The following is a 27,395-nucleotide window of genomic DNA, read 5'->3' on the forward strand; positions in this document are numbered from 1 at the left end:
AGAATAAGTACTAGGCTTACAAAGAATAAGTCCTGGGTTCGATTTGTTCAACTATAGGCGGTGCTCCAGCATGGCCGCAATCAGATGACTGAAACCAGTAAAAGAATAAACGAATATAAATCATGGATTAAGTCAACAAATCAGTCCAAGGGTAGGTATTTATATTAATTGACATTTTTTTTTCATATCAACTATCAATGTATTCAGGTCAAAAATAAAATCAGAATTAAGAATCTACTGAATGGCTACTAAATCAACTTACAGACAGCATTATTATCATTCAGATGATTTTTTTTTTTTTCAAGAAATTGCTGGCTAACTGTCTGACAACTAAATGGATCAGTGCACAATCCATAGATTGTACGAAGTCTAAAGCTATATAATCCTATTGATTCAGTGAAAACAAAAGCAAAAATTACATAAAAGGAAAGAGAATGATGTGATCCAGTACCTCTCTGTGACTGATGTAAAAACCAAAACTGAGTGGTCTGTCTTTGCACTGGTAGACAGAAATAGCAAAAAAAAAAAAAAAGAGAAAATGAAAATATTGCCAGAGAAGCAATAAGTTCTTTACATTGATTTTCTATGTTAGTGTTCCAGTTAAGTGCAAGACCTTGATTGCCAATATCTGTTATCAAATCTCAAGAAATAAACCAACCAATTTTTTTTTTTTTTCTCTTCATGGCTGTGCGGTTAATAAGTAGATTCAGCTCCAGTGCCATTGTGTGGTACTTTGGGCGAGTGTCTTATGCTATAGCCCTGGGCCAACCAGAGCTTTGTGAATGGATTTGGTTGACTGAAACTGAAAGAAGCCTGTCATGTATACATGTGTGTGTGTGTGCGCGCACGCGCGTGTGTGTGTGTGTGTGTGTGGATATATAGTGACTGCTCCATTGTTGGTAGGATCAACAAAGTACTCCATCTAATGAGAGATATATAAAGAAGTAAGGTAAAGGCCCCCTTCGGTCATGAATGACCATGGGATTGCACCTAGAAGGTTGTTTATGGAAGACCAGCAGTCATTTATGCATACCAACAGTCACTTATGCATACCAGCCTCCCCTCTCCATGTGACCGATGTTATCCAAAGGAAAAGCAAAGGCTGATACAGCTTGGCATCAGTGATGCTGCAACTCATTTCTACAGCTGAGTGAACTGGAGCAACATGAAAAAAAGTGTCTTGCTCAAGAACACAACACACAGCCCAATCTGAGAATCAAACTCACTATCTCATGATTGTGAGCCCAATGCTCTAACTTACTATACCATTTAATAAACACTGGATTTAGCTTTTATAAGTTTCATGCTCAGATTAGTACAGTAATCAAATGGGCTTGTATAGCATGCTGTCTAATGTCCTGCAAGTTCAAAGCAGGAAAAGTTTTCCTTTTCTGTTTTCTAAACCTGAGCAACTACTGGATAGTACACAGCATACTATACAAGCTCATTCAATTACTGTACAATCTGAGCTTGAAACTTATAATCACTCACATGTAGATCCTGTGTTTATTAAACGTGTGTGTGTGTAATAATCATCATTTAACGTCTGTTTTCCATGCTGGCATGGGTTAGACAGTTTGACAAGAGCTGTTCAAGCTCCCTGTCTGTTTTGGTATGGTTTCTACAACTGTATGCCCTTCCTAACACCAACCACTTTACAGAGTGTACTGGGTGCTTTTACACAGAACCAGAATGGGTGCTTTTTACACAGCAGCAGCACCTACAAGCCTGAGAGATTAGGGATGCTCAGTTGGAGGAGGTTGCAGGAGACAAGTCTGTATGCAAGGACAACCACGCTTTTACTTAGCTTGACATGTCTTTTCAAGTACAGGACATATATATATATATGTATACATATATATATATATATATATATATATATATATATATATATATATATGTATATATATATATATATATATATATATCTGTCCTAGGTATGACTTTAAACTGCATTCCCATAGTGGGGTTCTAATTCAGGAGTTCCAGGGTTTTGGGAAGTGTGGAACCACCTCTTAGCCACTGTTGCTCCCAGATGTAGTCAGTCCTGGAGTAGTAGCACCGGGTCAGGGTCCCAGCTATGAGTTAATTAGCATTTCCTTCCAGGAAACGGTCACTCACAGACACTCCAAGCAACCCAGGGCAGATGAGCTCCTTCAGCTCTTTAGCTGCTCATCTAAGAGAAGGTAACTCCATACAAATCTTGCATCCTGATAACTCTTAGAGTTTCTGGCACTTGTTGCACCAGATCAATACAAATTTGATGGACGAGAGAGTGGGACTGGCTCTACACAAACTATGCCTACTGTAATAATAAATTCTTACTATCATGTGAGGGTAATTTATTGAGTGCTTAGAAAAGGCTAAGGGAGTTTTATGTTAATGTGTGTTGGCACTGTCACTCATGACGTCGAGGGTTCCAGTTGATCCGATCAATGGAACAGCCTGCTCATGAAATTAACGTGCAAGTGGCTGAGCACTCCACACACACACGTGTACCCTTAACGTAGTTCTCGGGGATATTCAGCGTGATACAGTGTGACAAGGCTGACCCTTTGAATTACAGGCACAACAGAAACAGGAAGTAAGAGTGAGAGAAAGTTGTGGTGAAAGAGTACAGCAGGGTTCGCCACCATCCCCTGCCGGAGCCTCGTGGAGCTTTAGGTGTTTTCGCTCAATAAACACTCACAACGCTCGGTCTGGGAATCGAAACTGCGATCCTATGACCGCAAGTCCGCTGCCCTAACCACTGGGCCATTGTGCCTCCACTACGGCTAAGGAAGTAAACCCCTAAGATAAAGATGTAGTTACACTTAATTAAGAACTGGTGTCCCCCATTGCTCTGTGGATGCTGCAAACTTTTTGACTTGTCTTTCCTTTGTGGTGTATCCATGAATGAAGGGCCATGGAAAGAAAGATTAATTCTCTGAATGTAGTTTTGGGGACTTTTTTTTTTGAGGTTTCTCAGTAAACACTTATACAGTTAATCATCATCATCGTCATTGTCGTTTAACATCCGCTTTCCATGCTAGCATGGGTTGGACGATTTGACTGAGGATTGGTGGACCAGGAGGCAACACCAGGCTCCAATCTGATTTGGCAGTTTCTACAGCTGGATGCCCTTCCTAACGCCAACCACTCCGAGAGTGTAGTGGGTGCTTTTATGTGCCACTGGCATGAGGGCCAGTCAGGCGGGTACTGGAAACGGCCACGCTCGAAATGGTGTATTCTATGTGCCACCTGCACAAGGGCCAGTCCAGGGGCACTGGCAACGATCTCGCTCAGATGTCTTACTGGCAAAGGCCACGCTCGAAATGGTGTATTACGTGTCACCTGCACAGGAGCCAGTCCATCTGCACTGGCAATGATCTCGCTCGAATGTCTTTTCACGTGCCACTGGCACAAGTGCCAGGAGGGCAACGTTGGTAACGATCATGCTGGTGCTATTTACGTGCCACAGGCACAGAAGCCAGACAGCTGCTCTGGTAACAATCATAAAAAAATATAAATCTCTGCTGGTCATTTTCTTTTTTTAACTTCCTAACCTCAGACGATTTGGCTGAGCCATTAGAACATAACATAAGGATACCTCATTGCATTTGTTCTAACTCTGCTCTCTTGAGATCAAATCCTGTCTAAGTCAACTTTGCTTTCATCTTTTTGGAATGGAGAAATAAAGTACCAATCCAAAGAAATGGATTGGTGGAGTTGTTTGATAGTCAGGCAAGATGTCTTATAGTATCTGCCCTACTTGTTAGGGGTTCTAACAGCAATGCTTGTTATTACACTGGTGCCAAGGTGTATTGGCCCAAGTTGGCAACCATGCTCTTCATCAGTAACATAGGGAGAAGAGGAGATGTTCATGCATGGACAACTGCTAGTCTTCTTTAAAATGTCTGGCCTTGGCTTGTACACATAAAAGCTTGACTGACAGAGTCCCTCCACTCTTGTCAACAATCTCGAACATCCTGTTAACAAATGATCTTGAGAAAAACATGGTTGTTTTTAAATTCAAACCAGTCTGGCCTTGAGTTTTCAATTGACACTGCAAACATGTGATAGAAAATTATTTTGATTTTAAATTTGGGATGAAAAATATATCGTATATCGTATAATTGTAGGAACTAATGTTAAAATATTCCATTGCAGTTTGGTTTTCCATAGAAACTTTTTAAACTATAAACAATACTTTTTTACTTGTTTCAGTCATTTGACTGTGGCCATGCTGGAGCACCACCTTTAGTCGAGCAACTCAACCCCATGACTTATTCTTTGTAAGCCTAGTACTTATTCTATTGGTCTCTTTTGCCAGACCGCTAAGTTATGGGGACGTAAACACACCAGCATCGGTTGTCAAGCGATGTTGGGAGGGACAAACACAGACACACAAACATATACACACACATACATATATATATATATATATATATATATATATATATATATATATATATATATATACATATATATATATACATATATATATATATACATATATACGGTGGGCTTCTTTCAGTTTCCATCTACCAAATCCACTCACAAGGCTTTGGTCGGCCCGAGGCTATAGTAGAAGACACTTGCCCAAGGTGCCATGCAGTGGGACTGAACCCGGAGCCATGTGGTTGGTAAGCAAGCTACTTACCACATAGCCACTCCTACAGTTGTCTTACATCATTATCATCCACAACAGTTAATGTCTGTTTTCCATGCTGACATGGGTTGGATGGTTCAGGAGCTGGAAAATTGGATGACTATCCTAAAATCCAATATCTGCTTTGGTAGGGTTTCTTTAGCTGGAAGCCCTTTCGTTTCAAATTTTGGCACAAGGCCAGCAAGTTTAGGGTGAGCAGGTAAGTCAATTACAGTGATCCCAGTGCTCAACTCGTACTTATTTTACGACCCTGAAAGGATGAAAGACAAAGTCAACCTCAGCAGAATTTGAACTCACAATGTAAAAACAGACGAAATACTGCTAAGCCATTTTGAACCAGCATGCTAATGATTCTGCCAACGTGTCATTTTTGCTTTATATTGGTTTCCAATTTTGGCACAAGGTTAACAAGTTCAAGAAGAGTGGGTAAATCGATTACAACTGATGCCAGTGTTCAACTAGTACTTATTTTATCAACCCCGAAAGCATGAAAGACAAAGTTGACCTGAGTAGAATTTGAACTGAGAACATAAAAACAGATGAAAGGCCACTAAGCATTTTGCCCAGTGTGCTAACAATTCTGCCAGCTTGCCACTTTCACTTTAATTATATCTAATATTGCCATCGAACATGGACACAAGACTACAAATGGAGAACATAGCCATTAAAATGCAACATCTCAACCACCTCCACCACCACCACCACCACCTGTTTCATTAGCAATTTTGTTTTTATCTAGTTCTGAAGGATGAAAGGCAGAGATGAATGACCTCAGTGGGATTTGAACTCAGAACTTAAAGGAATCATAACCTTATTTTCAATATTAGCACTGGTTAACCTTACATGTTTTCAAAGAATCTTCCTTGTTTTCTAATACTTACATGGGTTGTCTAGGTTTCGAAACATTAGATATTTACAAGGGCAAAGTATTATATTACCAAATAACAACAACAATGACAACAACACCACAAAGTATAAACTGGTTTTCGTATGTTTGTTTTTTTTTTGTTTTTTTTTCAATCTTTGATGATAATTATTACTATACCAAAAATGTATGAATTAGATTTACTGAGATAAGAAAAAAAAAAAGAGAAAAATACATGTTTTGTTTAAAGGAATATACGTAACACACAATGCCTCAAGTTGTGCTTGAAATCAATAGATCAATACTGCAGCACCCCAAGCTACTGAGTTCCTCGAATTTTGACTCAATACCAGATTTTGTGTGTGTGTGTATGTACATGCACGCATGCACACACATTCATACACATTCACACACACACACATATATACATATTTGTATGTATATATATATACACAAATGCATATACATAATATGTGTGTGTATGTGTGTATATATATATATGTATATATATATGCATGCACACACGCACACACACATGTATGTATGTATGTATATTATAAAGTTGTGATTGTTAAATCTAAACAAAAACAGAGGCTTAGCTACTCACAAACTTCAACAGCTAAAAATCTTTGAAAAACATAATGTCTATATCTGAAGCTGGTCTGTTGTTTTATCTCCTATCTCTGGTCTTCTCTTCTCTTTTCCTTCCTTCTCTCTCTCTCTCTCTCTCTCTCTCTCTCTCGCTCTCTTTGTCTTTCTTTTTTTAAACTTTTTTAATGTTAAAAAAATAACAACAACAATAATAATAATAATAATAATAATAATGATGGACTAAAGGAAAAACAACAATGGCTCGACAAAAAAATAACAACAATGATAGGAACAGCAACAACAACAACAACAAAATCGAGAACCACAAACAAAAGAAAAATAATAATAAAAGAAGCAAAAATAAAAATAAAAGCAACAACATAAAACGAAATATAGAACAGTTGATAAGAGATAAAATATTTCATTGCTTTGATTATTTATTTATTTATCTATTTATTTATTTATTTCGCTTTCAGGTTTGTTTGGTAATATTCTCTACTTTTACCAAATTTCTTCCTCTCCCCTCCACCGCCACCCCTACTTTACCAACCCCCATCTGACCAAAAAGTCTCTCTTACTGTTTATTCAGACGTAATCAAATTAATGGAGTCCAGTTTGCCATTTCATTTCATTGTTGTTGTTATTATAGTAGTTTTATTTTATTATATACGTGTGGGTATACATACATACATACATACATATATATATATATATATATATATATATATATATACATACATATACAAACACACACACACATATACATAAGCACATGTATATGATATATACATATGTACACACACACACACATATATACACATATATATGTATATATATAGATATGTACTTATACATATTTATATATACAAATATATATGTGTATGTATATATATGTATATGTATGTATATATATATACATGTATATGTATGTGTATATGTATATATTTGTGTATACATATATATATGTATGTATATTTAAAATATAATGCATCTGTCTTATTTCTATATAGTTTGAACATTTTCTTCTTCTTCTTTTGCTTCTTCTTCTTCATCCTTCTTCTTGTTCTTCTTCTTGTTCCCCTCCTCCTCCTCCTGTCTTGGCAATTGTATCTGTGTCTATCCTTTTGCTGGTCCGACATCATCTTCTTCATCTCCTCCTCCTCCACCACCTCCACCACCACTACTGCTGCTGTCGCCGCCGTCATCCTATCGCTCCTTCTCTCTCCTTCCTTCATCTAACAAACCCAAAGTCAAAACCCAAAAAAACCCCCCACAGCTATATGACAATGTGTTTATATCTTGTGTAGTTCTTCCTTTCATTCTCTATGAAATCTGCAGCATCACATAGCTGCACCACATCCACACACTCAACACAAAGGACTTGTGGAATCAATAGTTCAGCTATGCTGACTTTTCTCTTCAAAGTTTTATGCATTTCACTTTTCTTGTATCTCTCCCCCCCCTTGTGTGTCTTAGTAAAAAAAGCATCTTTCGTTCATGGTTTTCTTTACAGCATTTCACTCACCCGACCCCTCATAGATCTCTCTTTCTTCCTTTCTGTCTCTGTCTGTCTGTCTCTCGCTCTCTATTACTCTGTGTGTGTGTGTGTGTGTGTGTTTGTATATATATATATATATATATATATATATACACACACACACACATATGCATATATATATATATACACATACATACATTCATATATACACATATATATATATACTCACACACGCACACACACACATATATATATATATAAATACATACATATATATATATATATATATATATATATATATATATATATATATATACACACATATATATACTCATACACATATATACACATACATATATATATATATATATATATATATATACACACACACACACACATACATATATATATTTATATACATATATATACACATAGATGCACACACGCATCTGTCATACATGCAGACTTCTCTCTATGTTACTGCCTCTTTCTCCCTGTCTCTCTCTATATATTTATCTCTCTTTCTCTTAATCTGACTCCCACCTGCCCCTCCCCTCTCTTTATTTACATTTTCTTTTTCTCCATTTTATTTAATATTTTATTTTGTTATCTAATTCTTTTTCTTTTGCTCTTCTACTGATTTGTAACTTTTCTTTTCCATATTTTGATTTCGTCTAAACACACCGACATGGACACGGACACAGACACACACACACATATGGACACATGGACACAATATTAAATATAGTTCTCTGCCTTTTCCTTTAATATCATTCATCTGTGTCTCTCTATCTTCTTATCTCTTTCTCTTCATATATATATATATATATATATATATATATATATATATATATATACACACACACACACACATACGTACATACATATACACACTTGTTTGTTTGAATGTGTGTCTATGTACATATAATAAATCTACCAGTCTATTTTTCTATCTATCTCACTGTTTGTTAGCTTAACCTTTCTCCAACCTTTCTCTCCCTCTCTCTCACTATATATATATATATATATACATATATATATATATATATATATATATATATATATATATATATATATATATATATATATATATACACACACACACACACACACACACACACATATACCTACATGTATAGACAGGTAGATAGATAGATATCTTAATCTATCTATTCTATATCACTGACATCTACCTACATCTCACACTTCATATATTTCCATTGATGCCTATTCCTTCACCAATCTCAAGGTTTTTCTTTACTCTTTTCTAACTTTTCCTTCCTAAAACCTCTCATCATACTCACCCCCTCCATAGCCATTTCTTTGTTATTTCTTAATCTGTTTTTTTCTTATTATTTTTCCTAACAATATAAACTCTATTATTATTATTATTATTATTATTATTATTATTATTATTATTATTATTATTATTATTATTATTATTATTATTATTATTATTATTATTATTATCATTATTATTTTCTCTCCATTTCTCTTTCACTTTTTGCTTTTCATTGTCTTTAGATTTTTTTTTTTACTTTATCCTGCTTTATACCCCCTCCCTACATCTTTTCTCTTCACTCTTTTCCTTCTCTCACATAATCTACTGGTCTTTATTTGTTTCTTCCCACCACTTCTCTCTTTCTCTCTCTCTCTCTCTCTCTCTACTATCAGGCATATTTCTTTCCAAATTACTTGATACTGTTTCAATTTTTGTTTTAAAGTTGAACTTCCTTATTAGCTTCTTTGTTCTTGTTGTGTAGCTTCTGTAATAGTTTCACCATGTCCATTGATTGGCCATTTCATTGTCATGTGACCAAGTTATCAGGTTGTCTGCCATGAACATCTTGATAACTATTAAGTTTTCTAAGGAGTATAATGTATCGATTGGTGCAATGGTGTTTCTGGAAAATTTTAATGTATTGTCCATGCATTGTTTTTGATTTTTTTGAGGTTCATTGTGTTGAAGTATTGGTACTGACTCCATGGCTTGGCCAGCATATTCTTCTTCCTTTTCTTTGATGGAATTTCCTACATAATAGCAGTGTTTCTTTCATGAATTTTAGTTTCCTATTGATTATCATAGTTGCTTTATTCTGACACCTCATCCACCCCAATCGCTCTCACCTTCTCTTCTAAAATGTGAGTTGTCATGTAGGTTCTCTACATCAAGGAAAAATTGTCCTTTTCTGACCCCTTCTTTCATAGTTTTACCCCATTGTCCCCTAGCATAAAGCTTCCCCCTCCTCAGGGTTTGTAGTCCTGCAAGCTGCATTGTGACCTCACTGGTGTTGGTGGCATAAAGAAAGCACCCAGCACATGGTGTAAAATAGTTGGCATTAGGAAGGGCATGAAGCTGTAGAAACCATGATGAAGCAGACAGTAGAGCACAATGCTGTTCTTGAACTTTCAGATCCTGTTAAACTGTCCCATCTAGGCCAGCATGAAACATGGATGTTAAACAATGTTGATAAAGAAGATGATGATGATGATATATATACCCACACACATGAGAAAATTTGAGTCACCTACGGTTGCTTTTGGTGTAAGAGAAGGAGAAAAAGAGAGTTTACTAAGAAATAGAAGGGAGGGCGAAGTTTCCCTTTGAGGGGAGAGAACTGCTCTACACTTATAAGTGAACAAACTAAAGTAGGGCCTCCTGAAATTCAAGTAACATGGAATGTGATGAAACTTATTTATGTGTGTGTGTATATGTGTGTGTGTGTGCATGATAGGCTTCTTTCAGTTTCTGTCTACCAACCCTGCTCTCAAGACTTTGGTCAGCTCAGGGCTTTAAGGTGTCAGACATGATATTATCATCATCATCATTGTTTAACGTTCGCTTTCCATGCTAGCATGGGTTGAACAATTTGACTGAGGGCTGGCGAACCAGATAGCTGCACTAGGCTCCAATCTGATCTGGCAGAGTTTCTACAGCTGGATGCCCTTCCTAACACCAACCACTCTCAGTGTGTAGTGGCTGCTTTTACGTGCTACCGGCACGAGGGCCAGTCAGGTGGTACTGGCAATGGCCACGCTCAAGTGGTGTATTTTACGTGCCACCTGCACAGGAGCCAGTGCAGCGGCACTGACAACAGCCTCACTTGAATGTTTTTTCACATGCCAATAAGGCAACGCTGGTACGAACATGTTCGAATGGTGCTTTTTACGTGCCACCGGTACGGAAGCCAGTCAGCTGCTCTGGCAGCAATCATGCTCAGATGGTGCTCTTAGCACTCCACTGGCATGGGTGCCAGTCATCGAATTTGCGAATTTGATTTGATTTCGATTTCACTTGCCTCAACAGGTCTTCGCAAGTAGAGTTTAGTGTCCAATGAAGGAAAGGTATGCATAAATGGGCATAGGCCACGTGTTATGGTCTTACTTGGCTTGCCAGATCTTCTCACGCACAGCATATTTCCAAAGGTCTCAGTCACTAGTCATTGCCTCAGTGAGGCCTAATATTATTTGTAACAATGGGAATGTATGAAACTCTGTGTTCAATATTCATTGCTGTATACATTGCATGTGTTCGTGTCAAGAGCTCCCAATTTGCATTAAGAATCTGCAGAAACTCAAAGCAAAGACACATTAATATACATGACAGAAATGAAGTAGAAATAGTTATCTCTACCACTTCTAGTTTATGGGGTAACATTAAGAACAACATGCTTCACCAAACCATATCTAGATTTTTAGGGTCATATGATAACATGAAATAACAGATATAAAGTCTTAAAATCAAATATGATAAACCTGGTCATTGCATCATTATAGGTTGGTAGTAGAATTTTGAATTAATCATACCTAATACCATATCATTGTCTTCCTTTTCTGTACAGTTACAAACCCTTCTCAATGATATGGAACAAGAAAAAGTGGAACTACGGCGTCAGCATTCGCAGAACATTAAAAATATGCTTGACGAGACAAATACAAGGTTGGAGAAAATGGAGGAAGCATACAAAAAGCAAAACGATGGCAATGTAAGTGGATTTTTCTGTTGACTCAGAACTTCATTCAGAGAAACACCTCCGTTGTTAATAAAGAGTGGAATTAAGATGGAATTAATAACTTTCCAATGATTAAATATTATTGCATTTTTAGCAGTCTGTTACACACATACACAGTATTAAATTTTAATAGATCTTTGTTCAAGTTTTTTTCTTTTTTAGTGCCATGCTTAAGAATGTAAATTTTCTTTGCTTAAATATTATATTCCTGTTATTTTTACATTCTACTAATAATTGTTTTGCATAATTTTTCTATTATGGATTTTTGAGAAATTGCATTGACAATTAGTAAGGTATTTATTTAACAAAATGTGATGAGATTAAGAATTTTTTAAAAATATTTTCGTGTAGCATCAACTAATATTTCTTTTAATTCATGGTATTATTCCCCATTCACTTCATTTAATTGCAGCTCTGAATAGAAGAACTTCCACCCACCTATATTGTCAGCCATACAAGAAACCTTCAGGGTTCAGCTGTCCCCATGTTCTTATAATTATATGCTATAAACTATGGGGTACATGCAGTGACTGCATGATTAACGAATTTCACTTCTCAACCATGTGGCCTTGAGTTCAATCCCACAGGGCAAGTGTCCTCTATTTCAGCTCTGGGCCGAGAAAATTCTTTGTGAGAGAATTTTCTTCAACAGAAAGTAAAAGGTGTCGTGTGTGTGTGTGCATGCATATATGTCTCCACATAAATGTCTACAACCTACATTGAGCTGTGGCTACCGATGGTGACAATCACTACTTGCAGCTCAGGTTCAAGCAGTGATGTCACCATTTGTGACAGGAGTGCAACCAGGAACATTGTTAACATTTTCTTTCAACAAATCATCTTCTAGCTCTGCACTTTAGAATTCTTCTGGAATCAAATAATCTTTTACTTGAAAAAACATGTAAGGTTGGCAACTGAAAAAGCATCCAGCTATAAAAAAAACATCCTGCTGTAATTAGCCCTAGTCTAAACAAGGCTAGCAGAGAAAAACTTATCCAAACTCCATCTATCTTTCTTATTCTTCACCATTATGATAATAATGTTTTTTTACTCTCTCTTCTCTCCCAGAATACTTATCCAACAACACCAATAATTATGTCATCTCTCTCTCCAACAAAACTTTCTACCTGAATCACTACACTTTTTCTCTTCCTCCTCACAGCATAAAATTTATTCATCTGTTTTGAACCTTCTGCTTTGAATTTCAGTTTATATTCAATGGAAAATGTTAAAAGACTTGATAAATTGATTGAGGACTAATTATTTTTGGAAACATCCAGCATTGTCTAGTGTTGTAGCACTTCCTATTGAAATTCGTTAATATATATTTAGATATTTTGTTTAACGTAGTTTATATTCATGCGCACACACATGCATGTGCATGCAAATACACATGGCAGCAGAGACACAAGCACATATGTGCACATGCACTCACACATGCAAACACACAGATTTTCCAGTACTTTAGTAAGAAAGTAGATTAGAAGGTAAACTCCCAACAAAATGAGTCCGTAATCTAGTTCTCATTTCTAATTATGGTTTTTACATTTAGACTTTAAAAGTACTAACATTGCAGCTGGCATTTCTTCTTACCTAAAGTCAATACAACAAATGCCTTATTGCAAAATATTATTTTATTCATTTTTTTCTTTCATTCTTTTGTTTGTTTCGAGTCGAGCGTGGCCGTTTTCGTGTGGGTGACACGTAAAAGCACCCACTACACTCTCTGAGTGGTTGGTGTTAGGAAGGGCATCCAGCTGTAGAAACTCTGCCAAATTAGATTGGAGCCTGGTGTTGCCATCCGGTTTCACCAGTCCTCAGTCAAATCGTCCAACCCATGCTAGCATGGAAAGCGGACGTTAAACGATGATGATGATGATGATGATGCTAACCTGGCAACATCACTAATGTTGGTGCCACATAAAAAGCACTCAGTACACTCTGTAAGTGGAGGCACATGATTTAGTGGTTAGGGTATTCAACTCACGATCTCAAGGTCATGCGTTTTATTCCCGGCAATGTGTTTTGTCCTTGAGCAAGACACTTTATTTCATATTTCTCCAGTTCACTCGGCTGGCAAAAATTAGTATTACCTGTATTTCACAGGGCCAGCCTTGTCACACTCTGTGTCATGCTGTATCATCCCTAAGAATTATATTAAGGGTACATATGTCTGTGGAGTGCTCAGCCACTTGCACATTAATTTCATAAGTATGCTGTTCTGTTGATCAGCTAAACTGGAACCCTTGTCGTTGTAACCAATGGAGTGCCAGTTTTTTTTTGTTTTTTTTTACACTCTGTAAAGTGGTTATCATTAGAAAGGGCAAAATCCAAGGAAACCATGCCAAAGCAGAATCTAAAAGCTTGGTACAGTCCTCTGGCACATCAGATCCTGTCAAACCGTCAAACACATGCCAGCATAGAAAACAGATGTTAAATGATGATGACAACGACAACATGGGTAAGAGAAATACATATTGTTGTTTTACAGCTAGATGCCATTTCTGTTGCTAACCCTTAGCTGTTTTTTCAAGTATGGGAGTGTTCATTCCTCTCATCTTTGGAAGTATAAACTTACCAGATGGTTTGTTGATAGGGGAAGTACAAGAGACATCATCATCTGTAACTCAGACATTCCCCATGCAATCACAGAATCTAAATATTCATATACACATGCACACATATAAGTGATCATAGATACATACATACATCACTTATGTGTATAATATATATGTGTATATGTATGTATGCATATATATATATGTATATGTAAATATGTCTGTATATATATATATACATATATATATATGTACATGTATATATGTATGTGTGTGTATATATATATATATGTGTGTGTGTTGTGTGATTATATATATATATATATTTATATCATCATCATCATGTTTTAATGTACTCTTTCCATGTTGGCATGGGTTGGATGGTTTGACTAAGGACTGGTATGCCAAGAGGCTACACCAGACTCCAATCTGAGCTGCTAAGATTTCTACAGCTGAATGCCCTTCCTAATGCCAACCACTCTGAAAGTGTAGCGGGTGCTTTTTATGTGTCACCAGCATAGGAGCTAGTCAGCACTGGCATCGACCACACTCGAATGGTGCATTTTGCATGCCACCGGCATGGGTGCTAGTGAGGCAGCACTGGCATCTGCACTGTGTATGTATATATATATATATATATATATATGTCTTTTAATGTCCACTTTCCATGCTGGCATGGGTTGGACGGTTTTTGTAATTGAATGCATGTATGTATTTATATATGTGATGGGCTTTGTACCATTTCCGTCTATCAGAGCCGCTCACAAGGCATTAGTCATCCTGGGGCTATATGGTAGAGGATACTTTCCCAATGTGCTACATAGTGGGACAGAACCCAAAATCACATGATTACAAAAACTTCTTAACCATTGATTATGAAAGTTCAAACAATTGTCTCTATTCATCACACATGAATTGAATAAAATATTGATTGATTGATTGATTTTATTCAACAGATAAATATGATCAAAGATCTGGAGGGTAGAGTTCAAGAACTTGTTCTTGAAGCAGACTCAATTTCTAAGAAGCGAAATGTTTTGGAAACGGAAAATGAAGAACTACAAACATCCATTGACAACCAAAAGGAAGAAATACACTCATTAAAACAAAGGTAATTAATCTATTTTAATTAGTGTATAGGAATTAACTGAAACTGACACATGAACAGAGAAACTAATAAAATTCTTTATCTGCTTTCTAGAAGCATTATTATAATTATTAATATTATTATTATTATTGTTATTATTCTTATTATTATTAAGGTGGCGAGTTGGCAGAATCATTAGCACGCTGGACGAAATGCTTAGCAGTATTTCACCCATCGCAACGTTCTGAGTTCAAATTCCGTCAAGGTCAACTTTGCCTTTCATCCTTTCGGTGTTGATAAATTAAGTACCAGTGAAATGTTGGGGTCAATGTAATCGACTCATCCCCTCCCCCAAAATGGCTGCCCTTGTGACAAACTTTGAAACCATTATTATTATTATTATTATTATTATTATTATCATTATTGGGCTTTGGTATGGTGCTGCAGTTCCATTTTAAGGTGGTAAGCTGGCAGAGTTATTAGCATGCCAGACAAAATGTTTAGCAGCATTTTGTCTGTTTTTACATTCTGAGTTCAAATTCCATCAAGGTCAACTTTGCCTTTTATCTACCAGGGTCAATGTCATCAGCTTTTTCCCTCCTTGAAATTGCTGGCTTTGTGCCTTTAGTAGAAAGGATTAATATTTTAATAATAATAATAATAATAATAATAATAATAATAATAATAATAGCATCGACAAATACCTTAGGAATGAGAACCCAGGTTCGAAATTTCCCCAAGACACCTTATGAAGGCTGGAGGGTATATCAGCTGAAACATTGTGTTAACAACAAGCAAGATGAGGACAAATATCTGTCAAATGTAAATAATGTACATAATTCCTCATCTCCTAAATATAGAACTGTAATATTTTAAGAGTAGTCTGGTTCCTTATATTCTGATTTCACATTTCAACAAGGTTAATTTTGCCATTCATAAAAGAAAGTACCAAAGTAGGGTTCATTTAATCAACCAGCCCCTTCCTCCAAAACTGATAGCTTTGTGTCTAAATGAGTAGTAATTATTGTTTTAAGAGTGGTGTAGAAAATCATTAAAAGCAGCAGACAATATGCCTTGTGTTATTTCTTCTGGCTCCTTACGTTCTTATTTCTTTACTGCCCACAAGAGGCTACACACAGAGGGGACAAACAAGGACAGACAAACAGATTAAGTTGATTATATCAACCCCAGTGCATAACTGGTACTTATTTAATCGACCCCGAAAGGATAATAGGCAAAGTCGACCTCGGTAGAATTTGAACTCAGAACGTAGCGGCAGACGAAATACTGCTAAGCATTTCGCCCGGCGCGCTAATGTTTCTGCCAGCTCGCCGCCTTTGGCTCCTTATGTTTTGAGTTCAAATCTTGCTGAAGTCACCGTTGACTTCCATTCCTTTGGAGCCTAGTAAAATGAAGTACCAGTCAAGTACCAGGTTTCATTTCATCAACTATCCCCTTCCCTACAAAAAATTTCCAGTCTTGTGCCTATGTTAGAGATAAATAGTAATAATAATAATAATAATAATAATGATAACAATGATGATGATGATGATGATGATAGAGCTTTCTAGCTCTTCCTGATCAATTCCACCTTCTCTTCAAAAATATGAGTTACGTAACTCCTCTACATCCTGGAGACCTTTTCTGCTCTTGCCTTTTCTGTCATTCTTTAACCCTTCATTCCCTAGCATAAAATTGCCCTCCTATAGTCTTACAGGCTGCACGGCAACCTCACAAGTGCTGGTGGCACAAAAATAACACCCAGTACATTCCTTAAATTGATTGACATGAGAGGGGCATCTATCTGTAGAAACCATGCCAAAGCCAACACTGGAGTATGATTCAGTCCTTAGACTGTTGGGTCCTTAGCATTAAATGATTATAATGATGGTGTTTCACTATATTATGAGTTCAAATTCTACCAAGGCCTGCTTTGTTTTATAGCACTATGGTCACAAAAGCTGATGCTGATTCAGTTACAGCTCTACTATCTTATGCCAAAGTTAGTAAAAATAAAGTTCTTTCCCAAATCATATAAACTCATGAGGGCTGATTTCCTGGTTTCCATGACGTATATATTCCCCCACCTGGACAGGGTGCTGATCCACTGCAGCATTACTCATTTTTGCCAGCTGAGTGAACTGGTGCAACATGAAATGAAGCGTTTTGCTCAAGAACACAACACACCACCCAGTCCAGGAATCAAAGCCACAACCTTACAATCATGAGGCCAACACCCTAATACCTCCATGCCAAAGCTAGAAATCATCATTATTATTTCGAAGATGTATAATTACAGCATGGATGACACAGGGTGATGCTAAAATGGGCAAACATTTAAACATTATTTGCGGTCAAAATTTTCATCACACCAACTGTGACCTGGTCACTGATATGATTCCACTACAAGTAGTTTGAGATGAGGTTGTGGGTCAGTATATCTATATCTATATATATATATATATATATATATATATATCATCATCATCGTTTAACATCCATTTTCCATGCTAGCATAGGTTGGACGATTTGACTGAGGACTGGTGAACCAGATGGCTACACCAGGCTCCAATCTGATCTGGCAGAGTTTCTACAACTGGATGCCCTTCCTACCGCCATATATATATATATATATAGGTTTCAGGGTTATAAATATAATTTCATCTATATACATAGACACAGGCATGGCTGTATGGTAAGAAGTTTGCTTCCCAACCACATGGTTCAGGGTTCAGGCCCGCTGAATGGCACCTTGAGTAAGTGTCTTCCATTATAGACTTGGGCCAACCAAAACCTTGTGAGTGAATTTGGTAGACAGAAACTGAAAGAAGTGTGTTGTATATGTGTGTGTGTGTCTGTGTTTGTCCCCACCACTGCTTGGCAACCAGTGTTGGTTTGTTTATGTCCCCGTAACTCAATGGTTCAGCAAAAGGGGACCAATAAAATAAGTAGCAAGCTTAAAAAAAAAATGATAATAAGTACCGGGGTCAATTCATTTAACTAAAACTTTTCCAAGGTTGTGCCCCAGCATGGCCTGTAGTCTAATGACTGAAGCAGATAAAAGATAAATGATAAATGTTTAAATGAAGTTAAACAGTCTCCATGTGTTTTTGAGTGGGGCTAATATGTGCCTTCCTTCCATGCTTTGATTGTTATTATTGTTATTTACAGTTATTATTCTTGCTTTGATTGTCATTAAATGAAATATTTCAGTGAATCCAATCTATCAGAAAAACTCAATGATTTGCAACAACAACACAGTAAAAAGGTTTCAGACATGGAAGAACAGTTCAGAACAACACATGCAAACACGGAAAAAAAACACAAAGAACTTAATAGCAAGGTAAATAACAGCTGTAGTTATTCCTGCTGTATATTGTGGCTACACAGTGATTGTACAGTGTTGTATTGTAGTTATACTGTGGTTATGCAAGGGTTACACAGTGGTCACATGCTAGTTATACAATGGTTATACTTTGGTTATGCAGTGGTTGTATTGTGGTTATATGGTGGTTGTACTGTGGATGTGTTGTCATTATACTGTGATGGTTATACAATGGTAGTGGAGGCGCAATGGCCCAGTGGTTAGGGCAGTGGACTCGCGGTCATAGGATCGCGGTTTCGATTCCCAGACCGGGCATTGTGAGTGTTTATTGAGCGAAAATACCTAAAGCTCCATGAGGCTCCGGCAGGGGATGGTGACAAACCCTGCTGTACTCTTTCACCACAACTTTCTCTCACTCTTACTTCCTGTTTCTGTTGTGCCTGTATTTTAAAGGGTCAGCCTTGTCACACTGTGTCACGCTGAATATCCCTGAGAACTACGTTAAGGGTACACGTGTCTGTGGAGTGCTCAGCCACTTGCACATTAATTTCACAAGCAGGCTGTTCCATTGATCGGATCGACTGGAACCCTCGACGTCGTAAGCGATGGAGTGCCAACAACAACAACATTTTCAAGATTAATTGAAACAAAGGCAGTATTTTTCAACAGAAATATGGTAACAAAAGGGTTAAAGTGATCTAAATTAAAATCTTCCATCAAAGTTTCCTCTTCATTTATGTTCCAAACACCAGCTTAATAGTAACAAAATTATTCTACTAAATTCTTCAAAATCAAGTGAAACAAAGGCAAAATATTTCAAAAGTAATATAACAGAAGGGTTAATTAACAGTATTTGCTACTAATTATATATATATCTCATAAAGATTACAGTGCCATGAGCATTATTTCAACTTTGTCTAAGAAAAACCATTAAATCATTGCTATGATACTGTTAATAGTCCTTCATTGTCTTTTACTTGTTTCAGTCATTGGACTGTGGCCAGGCTGGGGCACCACTTTGAGGGGTTTAGTAGAACTAATTAATCCCTATACTTATTATTTTTTTTTTTAAAGTCTCATACTTATTTTATCAGTCTCTTTCATTGAATCACTATGTTAGAGAGACCAAACAAACCAATGCCAGCTGTCGAGTGGTGAGGAAAAAACACAAAGAACACACACACACACACACACACACACACATGCATTTGCACATGTGTGCATACAGGAGCCCCCATCAGTCAATGTTGATCATGCATCAGCACAAGTATGCAAAACCCTAAGGACGATATTTTTAAATGAATGCAAGTCTCTTCCCTCCGTGCCTTCAATGTTTATATCGAAAGGGATGGCCACCAACTTAGACCAATACAACTTGGCACCTATACTAGTTTCAAATTTTGGCACAAGGCCAGTAATTTCGGGGCAAGGGCCATGTCAATTACATCAACCCCCAACACTCAACTGAGACATTGCTGTCAGGGTACAAAGAGCTAGAACATTTTGCATGAGTCTCTGATGGTTCCACAATCTGCTGCTCTGGATTGGTACTTTCTCATCAGCCTTAACCTTTTAGCATTTAAGCCGGTCATATCCGGTCGAAATATTCTCACTGTTTTATGTTCAAACTGGCCAGATCTGGCTTCTCACGCTTATCCTGTGGTGTCATCCTAAAAATAATCAGTCATGTCATGAAAATCTCTAAGCTACAAAAATAACGCATGATTAATTCAAAACAACATGAATAAACGAGCAGGCTGTGTGGTAAGTAGCTTACTTCCCAACCACATAGTTGTGGGTTCAGTCCCACTGCGTGACACCTTGAGCAAGTGTCTTCTACTATAGCCTCAGGCCGATCAAATCCTTGTGAGTGGATTTTGTAGATGGAAACTGAAAGAAGCCTGTCTTATATATATGTGTGTTTGTGTGTGTGTGTGTGCGTGTTTGTGTCTGCCACCCCAACATCACTTGACAACCGATGCTGGTGTGTTTACATCTCTGTAACTTAGCAGTTCGGCAAAATAGACCGATAGAACAAGTACTAGGCTTACAAAGAATAAGTCCTGGGGTCGATTTGCTCGATTAAATGCAGTGCTCTAGCATGGCCACAGTCAAATGACAGAAACAAATAAAAGAATAAAATAAACAAGTATTATATATTTGACAGGCATAGAAAATAAAGTTGACTGTGGCAGGATCTGAACTCAGAGAGGTGGAACAAATACCATGAAGCTGTCTATATTCTATTCAACACTGTAATGCTTCAGCCAATTTGCAGCCTTCAGGCCATTTCATAAAGACAGTATAGCAACAGTACAACCACCATATAACCACAGTATAACAATTGTATAACGAGCATATAGCCATTATATAACCACTGTAGAACCACCACAGTATAACGGCAATGCAAGCACAGTAAACCACCATCTAACCACATTACAACCACAGTATAACCATTGTATAACCACTGCATAAAGGGTAAGAGTAAAGACTCCCTTCAGTCATGAATGACCATGGGATTGCACCTAGAAAGTCCCCTTCTGAAGCATGATTGTTTATGGAAGACCAGCAGTCACTCATGCATACCAGCCTCCCCTCTCTATGCCACTGATGTTATCCAAGGGAAATGCAAACACTGATACAGCTTGGCACCAGTGATGTCACAACTCATTTCTACGGCTGAGTGAGCTGGAGCAACGTGAAATAAAGTGTCTTGTTCAAGAATACAACACACAGCCTGGTCTAGGAATCAAATTCACCACTTCATGATTGTGAGCCCAATGCTCTAACTACTGAACCACATGCCTTCAGCAGTATAACCACTGAATAACCACCACAGTGTAATAACAGTACAACCACCATATAACCACAATACAACTACAGTATAACCACTGTAAAACTACAGTATAACCATCATATGACTAACATGTAACCATAGTATAACCTTTTGTATAACCACCACAGTATAACCATCATATGACTAACATACAACCACAGTATAACCATCATATATCTAACATATAACCTCAGTATAACCATTGTATAACCACTGTATAATTACTGAATAACCAACACAGAATAATGACAGTATAACCACTGTATAACCATCATATAACTAACATATAACCATTGAATGTTGTTGTTGGCACTCTGTCGCTTACGACGTCGAGAGTTCCAGTTGATCCGATCAACAGAACAGCCTGCTCATGAAATTAACGTGCAAGTGGCTGAGCACGTGTACCCTTAACGTAGTTCTCTTGTGGAGCTTTAGGTGTTTTCACTCAATAAACACTCACAACGCCCGGTCTGGGAAAATCTTGGAAATAAGAATTTAGCAAAATAATTTTGTCACTATTAAGCTGGTGTTTGGAATATAAATTAAGAGGAAATTTTGATGGAAGGTTTTAATTTAGATCACTTTAAAGCATGAAGTTTACATCGTAGAACTAGGAACAGTCTCAGGTGGGTTGGTATCAAAAGGGTTAATTTCCTCAATCAACAGTTTTTGCTTAAATTTGGTTTCAACTTGAAACATGTTCTGCTGTGTAAAAATTAATACTTTTCTCTTTGCAGCTATCAGAATCGAATATTGAACAAGGAAAATGTATCCAGCAGCTAAAGCAGAAACTCCAAGACACAGAAAGCGAACGGCACAGACAAATTAAGGTTGTTTGTTTTTTTTCGTTTTTTTTTTTCCCCCACCTTATCTTGGCTTTGAAAGTTATATTGGTTAGGAGTGGCTTTCATCTTAGGTGAATGTCAGCCAGGTGAAAATGATATTAGTTTCTCAGTTAAAAAAAAAAAATCATGTGTTTTACTTTCTTTTGCTGGTAGCATGGACAAGACACTAAATTTTTATCTGTCCTATTTACTTGACAAGCAGAATAAAGTAACTGTGGAAACTGAAGAGTGCGTAGAAAAACAAGTTATGCTTTAAAATGTTTCTTTTTCAAATCATAGAGCCAATATAAAGTTCAAATATAAAATTCTGAAATAATGGGGGAACCACAGTCTCAGAATGACCGATATACATAGATGTCTCAGAACAGACTATGGAGCCTGGTGCAGCCCCTGGCCTTACAAGATATGGTCAAATTGTCCAAGATATGCCAGCACAGAAAACGGGTATTTAATGATGATGATAATAATCTTAAAAGTAAACAGATACCATCGTTCTTGAAAGATTTATTTCTAGAAACAAAATAATGAAATTTCATGCATTTGAATACTTACTCTAGTATTTCCTAGACATGCTTTTGTGCATAAAATACCTTAACAAGTTTAAAGTACTGGTATCTGCACAAACAAAACAGTATAATGAGAGGTATCTATTTACTTTTGAGGTGTTTGTCCAGATAGGATGAGTGGGCGAAGGGAAAGAGATTACAATTTTCAGGATCTCTGGAGGACATACATACTGCTGTATGACAATACCTATTATTATTATTATTGAGTGAGACAATACCTATTATTATTATTATTGAGTGAGGGGGATAGTCGATTACATCGACCCCAGTGCTCAACTGGTACTTAATTTATCGACCCTGAAAGGATGAAAGGTAAAGTCGACCTCAGCACAATTTGAACTCAGAATATAATAATGGTAATAATAATGGTCGTCATTATCATCCTCATTTAATGTCTATGTTCCGTACTGGCATGGGTTGGATGGTTTGACAAGATCCAATCCAATGAGCTAGATGACTGCATCAAACTCCTATGTCTACTTTGGCAGGGTTTCTACATCTAGATGTCTTTTCTAATGCCAACCACTTTACATATTGTAACACGGTGCTGCTTTCTTTAATGGCAACAGCAGGTATGAGGTCACCAAGTAATTTGCAACACCATACCCCTCAACTGAGTAGGATTGCAGTATCGAGGGAGGTGGCTGTGTGTCAGGTGTTGGGAGGCTAAAGTGTGATAAAGGGACAAGAACTATTATTAATGAGACAGAAGGTCGGAAGAACAACGGAATCATTATTAGAGTGTTGGATAAAATACCTTACAGTGCTTGTTCCAGCTCTTTACATTCTGAGTTTGAGTGCCATTGGTGTCAGCTTTGCCTTTCTTCCCCCAGGGGTTGATACAATAAAGTACTGGTCATATACTGAAATCAGTGGTATCTACTGACCCTTTCCTCTAAATTGCTGGCCTTATGTCTAAATTAGAAATAATTACATAGAGGCAAAAATTATTAAAAAAAAGAAAATTTAAAGACCCCTGAGTTATTCTTACTGTGGTACAGAGCTAATGAGTTTGCTTTCCAACAACATGGTTCTGGGTTCAGTCCCATTGCATGGCACCTTGGGCAGACCGACAAAATCCTGTGAGTAGATTTGGTAGACAGAAACTGAAAGAAAACCGTCACGTGTGTGTGTGTGTGTGTGTGTGTGTGTGAGTGAGAGAGAGAGTGTGTGCAAGGGTTTGTGTGTGTGTCTTTGTGTCTGTGTTTGTTCCTCACTACCAATTGACAATCGGTGTGTTTACATCCTCCATAACTTAGTGGCTCAGCAAAAGTGACCAATAGAATAAATAACAGGCTTAAAAAGAAAATAAGTAGCGGGGTCAATTAGTTCAACTAAAATTCCTTAAATTGGTGCTCCAGCATGTCTGCAGTCTAATGACCGAAACAAACAAAAGAATAAAAACAAAACACTGGGAGAGGGTTTATTATGTCTCTTTTAGTGAAAGAATGAAATCAGAAAATAAAAATTTTTTTATGTTTTTATGATTATTTTATTGGAGTGAGATTATGGTATTACTTCCTTTCAATTGTCTTGATGTATTTTTTTTTTTTTTACAGGAATTACAAAACACTTATAATGCTGATAAACATAATCTGGAAGAGCTCCATGATAAACAGGTGAACTTGCAATTTTCTTCCCTGCAAACTAGTATTCATCATCATCATCATTTAACATCTATTGTCCATGCTGGCATGGGTTGGATGGTGTGACTAGAGCTGACAAGCTGGAAGGCTGCACCAGACTCCAGTCTGATTTGGTATGGTTTCTACAGCTGGATGCTCTTCCTAACGCCAACTATTTTACAATGTGTGCTGGGTGCTTTTATGAGGCAGTGCATGAGTGCTTTTATGTGGTATTGCACAGGTGCTTTTATGTGGCACCGCAAGGCGCTTGTATGTGACACTGCACAGTTGCCTTTACGTGGTGTCGCATGGGCGCTTTTTCCTACTTTGTCACCAACACTATCATCACTACTGACTGACGTCACCTTTACTAGAAACCATTACTACCAAAACAATGACACCCTGACTAAGATGGCCATTTGGTAGAGTCTTTAGTATATCAGATAAATACTCATGCTATCATGGAGGCATGGAGATTAGTGGTTATAACGTTGGACTCATGATTATAAGACTGAGGTTTCAATTCCTGGACCGGGTGATGCATTGTACTCTTGAGCAAAATACTTCATTTAACATTGCTCCAGTCCACTCAGCTGGCAAAAATGAGTAATCCTGCAATGGACCAGTGGCCCATCAAGGCGAGGAATATATAACACCACAGAATCTGGGAATCTGGCCTTGTGATTCTGTGGCTTAAGAAGGAATTTCAATCTTTGTTTTTTTGGTTTTGTTTTTTTTTACTCATGCTCTTTGACTATCACACTTTTTGCTCTGAGCTCAGATTCTTCCATGGTTAACCATAGCTTTCATCATCCTTCGAAGGTCAAAAGAAAATGTACTAATCCAGGGCAGTGACTTGGAGGAACTTTAAGATCTTTGGATCACATGATTTGTGGTATTTGTTCTAGTGCATTTCATTTCAAGTTCAAATTTCACCATGGCCTACATGGATGGGAGACTCAATCCATATGTGTGTATGCACACACATACACATATTCGCACACAAATACACAGTGGCATGCACACAGACACCTACAGACGATCTCATGCACAAATATACATGCACAGTTACAGCCAAGAGTTAAAAAAAAAAAAAATCTGCAATGTTTGCACAGGCAGAACTATCCTCCCCCCCCCCACTACTTCTAGAAATCACCGTCACCATATTAAGCTTCACTTCTTACGCTATTATTACAGGACAAATAATTCTGTTGAATAGTCTGCCCCCACCATTTCTCTGCAACTGTTTCTAACTCGCTGCAACTCTCTGAAACAAATCTATTATATTTCTGTCTTGCTCCACTCCATAACATTAGTCAGTAGTTTAATAATGCATTTATTTCCCAATAGTCATCGGCTGTTCTCACCTCATTGCATTCCCATAACAATCAAATCACACTTTTTAATTTTCTAAACTTCTTCGTATAATCTTGAAGCTCCACAGATTCAAATCATGATTCCATCCATCTTTAGTTTGATTTAAAGTTTCCACACTCTGTCTCACTAAGTAACAACAAGCATACAAACAAATATGCATGGAAACACACACACACACACTTTCTCTTTCATACAGACATATATACAAATACATGCATACTTGCAAATATATATATATAAATATATGCACATGCACACACATAGGTGCATGCACACATACACATTCTCACACACACACTGTCATGCACATATAAACATACAGACTTTCTTATTCACACGATTATTGCATTCACATATCCACACATACATGCAGAAATACATACACACTGACACACACACACACACACACACACACACACACACACACACACCCTAGAGACTGTCATGTACACATATATGTACAGAATCTCTCATACAAACACACAGACACACATACTCTTATTCACACTCATGCACACATGCAAACACACACACACATGTACATATGCACATGTATTGACATAGTTTTCCTTCTCTCTGAGATGGCTGTCTGTACACACAACATCACTATATATGGCATACTGAGGTGTTCTGATAAAAATCAGTTTACTAATTTCTACAGATGGAAGTTTTCTTATCTCTTGGCTAGTATAAAACACTCACTGGTTCCGCCACTTTCACCAAATCTCAGGTTACCAAGGTAACGCAAGTTGTTTATCACTTCAATACACCTTGTCCAAATAAAACTGAACTTATAGCTTCCCATTTACTATATAACTAAACTGATCGCTGTAATGGTGGTGTTTAAAGAACGGCTTGCTTTATGTTAACAATTTATCAATTTGTACAGAGGACAGCTAGAATCAAAATGATATTAGTTCTTAATATGTTTTGGCAAATTTAAATGTTAATATGTTAATCGCTATTGTATTTTGTTATTGAGGAATGACATCTTTCAGATAAATGTGTGTTCATAATATCATAATACACTTGGTTCATTTGAGTCAGGGGATTTTGGGACACCCAGTGTTTCGATATCATTGTGTCTCCTCAGCTAAAACTACCCTGGACTAATGAATTTAACAAGAGTTTGTGGCTCTTGCTTATAGAATTCAGCAAATAAATTATCTGCTGATGTGCATTAATGTCTACCATCATCATCATCATCATCATCATCATCATCATCATCATCATCATCATCATCATCATCATCCTTTAACATTTGTTTTCTATACTGGTATGGGCTGGATGGTTTGACCAGAGTTGGCAAGCAGAGGAGCTGTACCAGGCTCCACTCTGATTTGGCTAGGTTTCTATGGCTGGATGCCCTTACTAATGCCAGCTGCTTTACAGTGTGTGCAGGGAGCAATTAATGTGGCACCAGCATGATTTAATGTGGCACAGGTATGGTGCCAACCAACAGTAATCATCATGGGTACAGTGAACAACAAGAATCATAACAATGATGTAAATATTCATTCTTAATATGTTCCAGGAGATTTGAATGTGAATATGCTAG

At 37.2% G+C, this 27,395-nt stretch overlaps 1 protein-coding gene across 5 annotated transcripts in view; it reads left to right on the forward strand.

Moving 5' to 3' along the window:
• The window catches only part of LOC106883441 (centrosomal protein of 112 kDa), a 237,973-nt gene that overhangs the window by 86,570 nt on the left and 124,008 nt on the right, over positions 1-27,395 (forward strand). For all 5 annotated transcript variants that reach the window (XM_089346986.1, XM_089346987.1, XM_089346988.1 and 2 more), the window contains 5 exons: positions 11,448-11,591; positions 15,133-15,287; positions 18,477-18,606; positions 22,162-22,254; positions 24,395-24,454. In XM_089346986.1, the coding sequence (XP_089203112.1) occupies positions 11,448-11,591; positions 15,133-15,287; positions 18,477-18,606; positions 22,162-22,254; positions 24,395-24,454 (582 nt within the window). The remainder of the gene's footprint in view (positions 1-11,447; positions 11,592-15,132; positions 15,288-18,476; positions 18,607-22,161; positions 22,255-24,394; positions 24,455-27,395) is intronic.

This window comes from Octopus bimaculoides, chromosome 2, assembly GCF_046866305.1.
Source record: "Octopus bimaculoides isolate indiv1 chromosome 2, ASM4686630v1, whole genome shotgun sequence".
In the NCBI taxonomy this organism is placed as follows: Eukaryota; Metazoa; Mollusca; class Cephalopoda; order Octopoda; family Octopodidae; genus Octopus; species Octopus bimaculoides.